Genomic DNA, 10,996 nt, shown 5'->3' on the forward strand with positions numbered 1-10,996 from the left:
AGTCCTTTTGGATAAAAAAAGCTGAAAGCTGCCTGTGAGACACAAATCCATATTTCCTAAGCCTTCAACATTTTCTGTCCAAAAGGATTTTTCAACCCAATGTCAACAAGCTATTACTTAATAGCTTTATATGTACTTTGAAATCCAATTCTGAAAAGGAATTGTTCCACATTCTCTCAAATGTTTATAAATTCTTATGATACTTAGAAATAATGTCTGTAATTACATATTTCCTTCCAAGTCATCCTTTGATTTTACTTTCACCTAATGGGTCGAACTCATTTGATAAAACCAGTTTTAAATGAAGAAGTATTGTAAGCAAGAGGTGACAACCATGTAAACTGACAAGAGATTTTACTGTAGAGAAATAACATCATATATTTTCTATAACAACATTGGAAATTCTGGTATTTGAAACAGAAAAACATGATAAGAACCCTGCTAAGTTAACCTAGACATTCACATCTAAAATGTTTTACAATGTTTATTCCTTGCCAGCAAGAGTTGGATGGTTTCTTCTGCAATATGGGGTGCATTTGATTCCATTATGTCATTCCCCACCTCTAGGGAACAGTGCAGAAGTAAGCCAAAATGATTGTTGTTTTAAATAAAGCTTCCAGTACATTCTGTCTTCTGTATTTAGAATGTGTGTGTGTGTGTGTGTGTGTGTGTGTGTGTTGTGTGTGTGTGTGTGTTGTGTGTGTGTGTGTGTGGTGTGTGTGTGTGTGTGTGTGTGTGTGTGGTGTGTGTGTGTGTTTGTGTGTGTTTGTGTGTGTGTGTCCATGCATGTGTAGAGGTGTAAACCATACCAGAATCCCTAAATACTGTTACTTGAAGAAATACCTGCTAAAATTTGGAAATGAACATATTGAGTTTAAATCTTACTGAAGTAGACTTTATTTTGAATTCTGGATTAATTCAATAAATATCACTGATATACTCAAGTGAGTTTACCTAATCAGAAAATATTCACAACAGTTACTAACCCTATACAAAACTCAGGTAATACCCACACTAGAAAATTGCTTTCATGTTTTATATGGTGCTGATACTGCATACCTTTTTACTTCTTATACAATAACTTAGTTTTGCGCCACTTCCTGACAGGTAATCCTGGTTCTCTCTCCACCTGTTGCCATACAAATTGTGTCCACTCCAGGTCTACACTAACCACTGCACCTAATTTTTCTTCTTCACAATTTAGCTTCATTAGTATTTGCCCCCACTCTATAATTCCTTCTCATTCAAGTTTTCTTGCAACTATTAACTTACTGTTGTTTCAGAGCAGCAACCACCCCAGTCTCATAATATCCACAAAAGTTATGGGTACTGTCATTTCCTCAAAAATAAAACCAATGAAACATGTTGATATTATGAAATAAACTGAGTTCACTTACCTCTAGCATCAAAGTATGTTTCGTTGGGCCTTTTGTGTAAATACACTCTCCTACACATTTCTTACCAGCATATTCTTTATAGTGAATTTCTGTACCAGAGGTTTTATATAAACCAGGAGAACTTCTTCTCCAGTGGCCATTCAATATATAAGTCCCATCAGAAGTTTTTAAGGCTAAAAGTTACATACAAGAAAACAAAATATAAAAATGTAGATTTCTAGAAATTTTTGTTATGATAGAGATATTTTGTTATTAATGAATGTCTTAATGTCTGCTATAGTCATGGTTAATAAGAATATCATGTCAGACATTTAGTTCGAGACAAATGTCTATCTCATATTTACATTTACATCTACATTATATATTTTCAGCAATTTGATCTCTATCCATTATCTTATTTATGGATGTGTACATAGCAGGATTAGAACAAAGAAACTTTATTTCTAAAGTGCAGGTAAGAATGTTGGATACATGTATATTATTTAAAATAAAAGTCCCCAGTTTGAATCCAACCCAGGACTCTACACACATTTGGGAATTAGGAGTGAGACATGTCAGACAGACAGACTAGAGAAAACAGCTGGTGAAATACAATGACTGATGTATCACACCAATATACATTAACACTAATTTGCAGAATACAGTCTTACACACACAACACCACTCCTTATCATACAGACACACAGACACACTCACATAAACATATACACAATCCCTGATATACATACACCATACCACAAATACACAGACATACACACATAATATACTATTCATACACTTATACTTATATCTCATACACAGTTTGTCATACACAGTTCTACACCCCCACACTCCCACACACATGTATGCACATGAGAATGAAATTAATTGAAGCCTTACCCAACAAGTTACGACTGGCTGTCGTTTCTGTGATGTTGATATTGCAGGCCCCTTTAGGGAGGTTGAGAATTGTGTTATATCCTGAGGGTAGATTGGGTGGGGTATAGAACCCCTTCATAATATTGCAAGTTTCATTTCTACCCCCACATACCCCACATCGATCGAATTCTTTTCCAGATCCAACAATATTGTCACAACCAATTTTCTGAAAAAAAAAGGAAGAAATTATCTCTTATTATAAAAGGCAGATTTTATCTGCCTCCCTTTGGGAGTTATACAAATCTACAATATAGGATTTCTTCAATTACAATTTACCTTGCATTTTTAAGAGTACAATGCATCGCGTCATGCCAGGTCCAGTTTTTAAAATTTAAACTCCAATTAAGCAAAATTTACAGAAAACTCACATTCTGGTGTGTGTGTCAAATGCTTTTCTTAGTCTGGTTTACAGCACACGCAAACGCACACACACACTGTGTAACGAATAAAGTGAAACTAGATGTAATATTTGTTTCTGTCTATCACGCTGATAGATACATGAGTAAAATGTATGGGAAGCTAACAAATAAGAGTGAGTGAAAATGTTCTTGGAAGAGAGTAAATTTGAAGCTTGAGAACAATCAGATACATTTGCAACACATCTGTTGAAAATATTATTGTTCACACACATACATATACATATATACATACAGACAGACAGACAGATAGACACACACACACACACATGATCCAGCATGGCCACAACCTCAAGGGTGAAACATATAAAAGAATAACAGAATATAAATGTGTGCATGTGTGTGAGAGAAAGAGTGTGTGTGTATATGTATGCATGTATGTATATATATATAATAATGCGGTTTTTTTCAACAGCTTGAACTAAAAGTCAGAGGGGAATGGGATAAACTACTTATATTAACTTGCTATAAAAGCAGGTAGTAATTTTATCTTGTCCTTATTCATAGTGCAAGTTTTGAAGAGTGCATTTCGATTTTAACAGCTATTTTTTCAAAGCTATGTTGGAAGTAACAAAGGAGCATATTTGGCATATTTTGCTTTATGAGTTCAATAAAGACAACAACGCAACGGAAAGTACAAGAAATATTAATGCAGTATATGGGGATTGGACAATAAGCGTAAGGCAGTGTCAATGGTGGTTCCAGAAATTCCGAGCCATAAACTACAGCCTAGAAGACGAGCCTCATCCTGAAAGATCTGTAGAACTCGACAAGGACATCCTGAAAACCCTGGTGGAACAAAATCTCATCGTAACTGTTGAGGAACTAGCAGAGAAGCTTGGATTTGGTCATTCAACCATTCATTGAGACCTGTGTGCTATCGGAAAAGTCAGCAAATTGGGTCAATGGGTTCCTCACGAACTTTCCGAGTCTAATTGCATGCAGAGAGTGAATGTATGCTTTTCTTTGCTGTCACATCTCACCACTACTGCGCTATGTATATCTATATATATAAAACTGTAGTTGTGTGAGTGTCTGTCCCCTTCGATTTAGATTCCTAACTACTCCCACATTTTGCGGTGCAGTTTAACCAAATTCGGGTAGCTTATAGTCGTGATTCATATCGAGCCCGTCTGAGTATTAGCGCGCGTCTACGATGAGTCTACGATTTTAAAAATAATTTAACATCATTTTTTATTCCATTTTTAATGCATAATTTTTCGTGTGTCGATGGCGGCGGAGTTGGCGTCCACGCTCACACCTGCACCTGTGGGGAAGGGAGTGTAAGGAAATCAACGTCGTAATGCGTTGTCAAGGAGACCAGCGTTCTTTTAGAACAACGACTTCATGGCTTGAAGACACCAAAACAGAAATGGCTAAGAAAGCGTCTACATGAGTCTACGATTTAAAAAAAAATTTACCATCGTTTTTTTTTTCCCTTTTAATGCATTTTTTCGCTATTATATAAGGGAAGTAACTCTCTAAAAATGTCTACGATGAGTCAACGATTTAAAAAAAAATTTACCATCAAATTTTTTCCATTTTTAATGCATTTTTTGCTATTTTTTGGCTATAACTCTCTAAAAATGCTTATATAGTTATTTTCCTTACAAACCCGAGCAACGCTGGGCGATACTGCTAGTTGTTAATAATATAAGTAATAATTCTTTCTACAATAGGCACAAAGCATGAAATTTGGTGGATGGGGGCTAGTTTATTTCAACTACCCCAGTACTCAACTGGTACCTATTACATCAACCGTGAAATGATGAAAGCCAAAGTCAACTTCAGCTGCATTTGAACTCAGAATGTATAGCCAGAAGAAATACTGCCAAGCATTTTGCCCAGCATGTTAATGGTTCTGCCAGCTCACTGCCTTCATAATAATAATAATAATAATAATAATAATAATGATAATAATAATAATTATAATAATAATTATAATAATAATTATAATAATAATAATAATAATAATAATAATAATAATAATAATAGTAATACAGGTTTGAAATTTTGACACAAGGAGAGCAATTAAAGAAGGGGCTAAGTCAATTACATTAACCCCAGCAATCAACTGATACTTATTTTGCTAACCTCGAAAGGATGAAAGGCAAAGTTGACCCCAGTAGCACTTGAACCCAGAATGTAAAGATGGATGAAATGCCACAAGGCATTTTGCCCAGCATGCTAATGATTTTGCCAGTTCACTCCTTTAATAACAACAACAACAACAACAGCAGCAGCAGCAACAACAACAACAGCAGCAGCAACAACAATAACAACAACAACAACAATAATGAAAATAATAATAATAATAATATTGTTTGACCTTAACCAGTTGAGCATGTCCCTTAGTGGCTGACGATATGTGCATCTCTGATCACGAGCAGAAGTAGTGGGGGAGCATCATAGTCATGTGTTGAGAGGGATTCTTTGGGGTTTGAATCATTCACCTCTGGAAACATGGGTGTTTTGTTCAACATCCTTAAACAATCCTTATTCAAGGACCTTTTGAGTGTGATGGGTTACTCGACCAGAAGAAAATTCTAACTGGGCCCCACCTGCAAGGTCATGTGCTGTTTATCTTGATATGAGATCACCATGTCGCCTAGTATACCCTTATCAGACGGGTAGTCATGATGGGTATACTGGGCTTCGTATATTTTACCCTGGTGTCACTTTGATGGCATGCACTGCTCTCTAACTCAATAATAATAATAATAATAATAATGATTTCAAATTTTGGGACAAGGCCAACAACTTCAGAAGAAAGGGTAAGTCAACTGCATTGACTCCAGTACTCAACTGGTACTTATTTTAGCCATTCAAAAAGGACAGAAGGTAAAATTGACCTTAGCTGAATCTGAACTAGAACACAAAGATGAATGAAATGCTGCTAAGGATTTTGCACAGTATTCTAATGATTTCAAAGTGAAAAGTGAAACAGAAATTCAAAATTAGAGAAAGTCAAATTCAAAAGTTTGAATAGGAGATCCTACGTTCACACTTTGATGGAACGACATTATCAATCTTCAATTTTCAATCTTAAAACTGACAAAAAGAAAGATAAAAACGAGAAAAAAGAAAAGGAAAAGATGATGATGATGATGATTTCTGCTATTTGCTACCAAGAAACAGATGGAGGGGAATTTACAAAGAGGATTTTAAGAATGATTGAAGAAAAAGTATAAATGGTAAACAGCATTAACAGGATGACAATGATGATTATGACCAAGATGATGATGACGATGACGAAGATGATCATCATCATCATCCTGCAATCCTCCTGATATAGAAGAACATCTAGGGCAACCAAGAAGTCTCCACAGATCCCAAGTCATCCTGCTGATTAGGAGCACTGAGGCAAGTGTTCTTCCTACCTCTGTAATTTTCAGCTTACAGGTGCATGTTTAGTGTAGGCCAGGGGTTGGGGAACTTTTTAAACCAATTACTTCAAAATATATTTATTTATGCTGACATTAAACCTTGATTAAAAAGGAAGAAAATCCCAGATTCTTTGAATTCAAAAGGTTTACTGAATCTATTTATATAGCGAATACAATTATGAATATACAAAGTATAAAACAAATGTGATGAAATAAATTAATATCCTCATTATGAAACAAAAAGATTTTTCTAGAAACTTTTTCACATGAGGTTTTGGAGAAATGATGTTATAATTACATCAAAATTGGGGCATTCTGATGTCAGAAGAATTTGGATACAGTCTTGGGGGGGGGGCAATCAATTTCGTTAAAAAGGTTGAATTGAATAACTACCTAAATCTACTTAAACAAATCAAAAACACGGGTATCAAAAAATAAGGCTAAGGCAGGTAATAGGCAGCTGACAAATAATGTGTTTAGTCACTTGACAATGCCTTAGCAACCAAATTGTTTGTAGTTCAAAATGACATGCTGTTTCCTAGACATGCCTATTACATTGGACAGATGCAGTGTTGCAAGAAGAAAATTTTCTGTTATAACAAGGAACATGTTTTTTATATAATTTTACTCATGTCTAATGAGTCTTTATTGCCCACAAGGATTTCATTTTTACTCCACTTGGAGTAATTTACCCCAGTTCACTACCCACTGGTGTAGATCTTTTCACTTGTGACATGTTCACTACATTTACCCAAATTCTTACAAATTTATTGAGGGTGGGGAGCACCTCCCTCTTAACCCTCACTTTTCTTTCCAAGTGGAACTTAAAAAAAAGGTTGGCTAAAAAGGAAAATGTCTGTCTTAAATCCTTTCTGTCTTAAATCCTTTCAACCTCTTTCACCACAACCATCACACGTCTGCCCTTCCCTGCCAAAAGAAGATGGTAAGGTGATCTTCTCAATGCAATCAGATGATATACTCCTCCATTTATATATATATATCATACATACATATATATCATACATACATATATATGTATGACAGGCTATGCTAAGTTTCCCTCTACTCACAAGACTTTGGTTAGGCTTTCATTATCTTTGGTCAGTTGCAGTAGAAGTCACTTGCTCAAGGTACCATATAATGGAACTGAATCTGGAACCATGTAGATATTTGTATGTATGTCTTTGTGTTTGTCCCAAACTAAAACTTGAAAAAAGTTCTTGGTTTGTTTATGTCACCGTAACCAAGTACTTCAGCAAAAAAAATCAATAGAATAAGAATGAGGCTTAAGAAAAAAAAAGTACTATGGTTAATTTGTTTACTTAGAATCCTTCAAGGTAGCGTCCTAGTATGCCTGCAGTCCTATGACTGAAACAAGTAAAAGATAAAGTTGATATATATATATATATATATTCTTTTACTTGTTTCAGTCATTTAACTGCAGCCATGCTTAAAAGAGTGAATTCTATGTATGCATGAACATGAAACCACACCTTTATGTTTTTATGACAAGTGGGCTACCATTTACACCAACATATTCATGTATGTATGTATGTATATATATGTATATATATATATATACATATATATATATAATATATATACATAACATATATATACATATACATATATATACATATACATATATATATATATATACATATATATACATATATATATATATACATATATATATATATATACAATATATATATATATATACTATATATATATATACATATATAATATATATAATATATATATACATATAATATATACATATATATATATATATACATATATATATATATACATATATATATATATATATATAACATATATATATATACATATATATATATATACATATATATTATATATTATACATACATATATATATATATACATACATATATATATATATATATACATACATAATATATATACATATATATAATATACATACATATATATATATATACATACATATATATATACATATATATATAAATAAATATATATATACATTATATATATATATACATACATATATATATATACATATATATATATACATTATATATATATACATATATATATATACATACATATATATATATACATATATATATATATATATACATAATATATATTATATAACATAATATATATATATACATACATATATGTTCTTTATTAGCCACACAGGGCTGCACACAGATAGAACAAATTACAAGGTAGAGCTTTTCTTTTGAAGGTTTAAAAAAAAAATATATTAAAATAAAAAATAAAATAAAATAAAAAAGGGGGGGTCGATCAAAAGGGATCGTAAAAGGAGAGAAAGAGGACAAAAAAGGGGGGGGGGGTTAAAAAAAAAGGAAGGGGGAGAGGAAAAAAAATTGATCAATAGGGATCGTTATCACAGAAATGTCAATATGAAGTGTAAAGGGGGGACAGGTGAGGTTTACCCGTGGAAGAAAAGCCTACGGAAAAGACCACGGTAACCTCGGTCAATGAAGTCACATGTTATATTTCTTTTTTTTTTTTTTTGCAAATAAGCAACTCTCTGTATTAATTTTTACGGTTCATAGAATCATAGTCAAGGTGGCTTCGTCATTCATACGTGCCATCCTTGCTACATTCACCCATCTTTTTTTAAAACATTCACTAGACAAAACTTGCCTCTCTGTTCTCACTTTTTTCTTCAAGTGATACTTGAAGAAGTTGATGAGAGATTGACCAGAGAGGAAAGTGTTTGTCTCTAATCCTTTCAGACGCGTCCACCAGATACATTGTTTCGCCATAGCCACAAGTATGATAAAAATAGCTCTTCCTTCCCGTTTGAAGGAAGGAGGCGTGACGATATTAACGATAGACTCGGTCTGATAAACCGACACGTCCCACACGTGACAGCAGTCGTTCGACATAAGCCCACAGGTGGGAAATTGCTGGACACTGCACGATTGCGTGCAGAGCGGTTTCGTCGCTCTGCCCGCATCTCGGGCAGGTCGGCCCCGTGTTTCTCGAGCCATGCCTATTAGAGCTTATCCCGAACGGGTAGCGCTTCTCGGTAGCACCGCCAGGCCAGGGATACTCTGGAAGCTGTCCATAGGTCCCGGGCCGAAAGTCGTTTGAAACAGGCGGGTCATGTATTCCTCGTCGACGCCCAGGTTTGCCCCGAGTCGTCGTCGTACCTCCCCTCCACTAATCCCCTATAGAATGCTTTGGTTGTGTTGAAGTCACTCAAGGTCGACCCGGGACGGACAGAGTTGCTTGAGAGCAACGCGACACTCGCGGTGCCATTCGCCCTTCTTCGGCCTCTTTTTGATCCACGACTGTAGTTCGGTCATGGAGACGAGTTGCGGGAATGCGTTGCCTCACAAACGGCGACCACACCTGTTCACCGTCGTCTACATAGAGCCGGAGATGTCGCAGTCTCAGCGCGTGTCTGCGCATCATCAACCACGGCATGCCCAGCCCTCATTTTAACGGGTGTTGACAGCAAATGGATCGGCTGACCATCGGGACGCATCCTTTCCACAAGAAGCGGAAGAGGATGCGTTCTAGTTTGGTGATGGTAGGGTCGGGACAAGGTACGACGGTCAGGCGGTAGTAGATGATGGACGCGATGGACGCGTTCATATATATATATATACTATATATATATATATATACATACATATATATATACATATATATATACATATATATATATATACATATATATACATATATATACATATATATATATATATACTTATATATAATACATATATATATATACATATATATATATATATATATACATATATATATACATATATATATATATATATACTATATATATATATACATATATATAATATATATTTACATATATATATATATATATACATATTATATATATATATACATAATATATATATATATAACATATATAATATATATATATACAATATATATATATATATATATATATATATAGTATACATATTATATATATACATATATATATATATATACATTATATATATATATACATATATATACATATATATATATATATACATATATATATATGCCGGCAACAACGTACACATCATCACTCGATACTCCTACTGAACATCAGAGGACTGCAACACTCAGTAACAGGACAAAGATCCCGTTCCTGAGAGACTTTGTTGCATGCAATCAAGCCTTATGCATAGCACTTACAGAAACGCACCTGAAACCGGACATAGCAGATGCGGAGTTACACATACCACAGTATGCTGTACTACGGACCGACAGGAAAGTAAGGAGTCATGGAGGTGTTGCTATGTACATCCGTGAGGACCTCACACCCCAGGTCCTCTTGTCATACTCAAACTCGTGTGTGACACACTAATTGTACATATTAGGCAACTTGATGTAGTTGTGTGTGCTACATATCGCCCTCCAGATGCCCCAAGCCATGTGGGCAAGTTTGAAGACTGCCTTATAAAAATAGAGAAATTCTAACCACATTAGAGCACACATAGGTGTGCTTCTTATGGGAGACTTCAATCTGCCCAATGTCAGATGGCCGAGGGCCTTTCTCTCCCAGGAATGACAAGATGTGAACGAGGACAGGCGAGGTCCCTCCTGAACCTCATCAACACCCTGTACATGGAGCAGGTAATACTCCAACCAACCAGGGCAGGTAACACACTGGATCTCTGCTTCACAAATGACATGGATCTCATCCATAATGTGAAAGTGACACCGACAACTACTCTCGGATCACAACATGATAGAGCTGACCATGTACGGGACAAAAGAGGAGCACGGACATGCAGCCTACAAGAACCCTCAAAATCTTTCCAGCTGAAACTACCCATAAGGCAAACTGGAAACAAAT

At 34.9% G+C, this 10,996-nt stretch overlaps 1 protein-coding gene across 5 annotated transcripts in view; it reads right to left on the minus strand.

Annotated features, from left to right (window-relative positions):
* The window catches only part of LOC115217863 (ADAMTS-like protein 4), a 442,200-nt gene that overhangs the window by 58,894 nt on the left and 372,310 nt on the right, over nucleotides 1-10,996 (minus strand). For all 5 annotated transcript variants that reach the window (XM_036508060.1, XM_029787575.2, XM_036508062.1 and 2 more), the window contains 2 exons: nucleotides 2,277-2,481; nucleotides 1,398-1,570 (listed from right to left, as the gene is read on the minus strand). In XM_036508060.1, the coding sequence (XP_036363953.1) occupies nucleotides 1,398-1,570; nucleotides 2,277-2,481 (378 nt within the window). The remainder of the gene's footprint in view (nucleotides 1-1,397; nucleotides 1,571-2,276; nucleotides 2,482-10,996) is intronic.

The sequence above is a fragment of the Octopus sinensis genome, linkage group LG12 (assembly GCF_006345805.1).
Source record: "Octopus sinensis linkage group LG12, ASM634580v1, whole genome shotgun sequence".
In the NCBI taxonomy this organism is placed as follows: domain Eukaryota; kingdom Metazoa; phylum Mollusca; class Cephalopoda; order Octopoda; family Octopodidae; genus Octopus; species Octopus sinensis.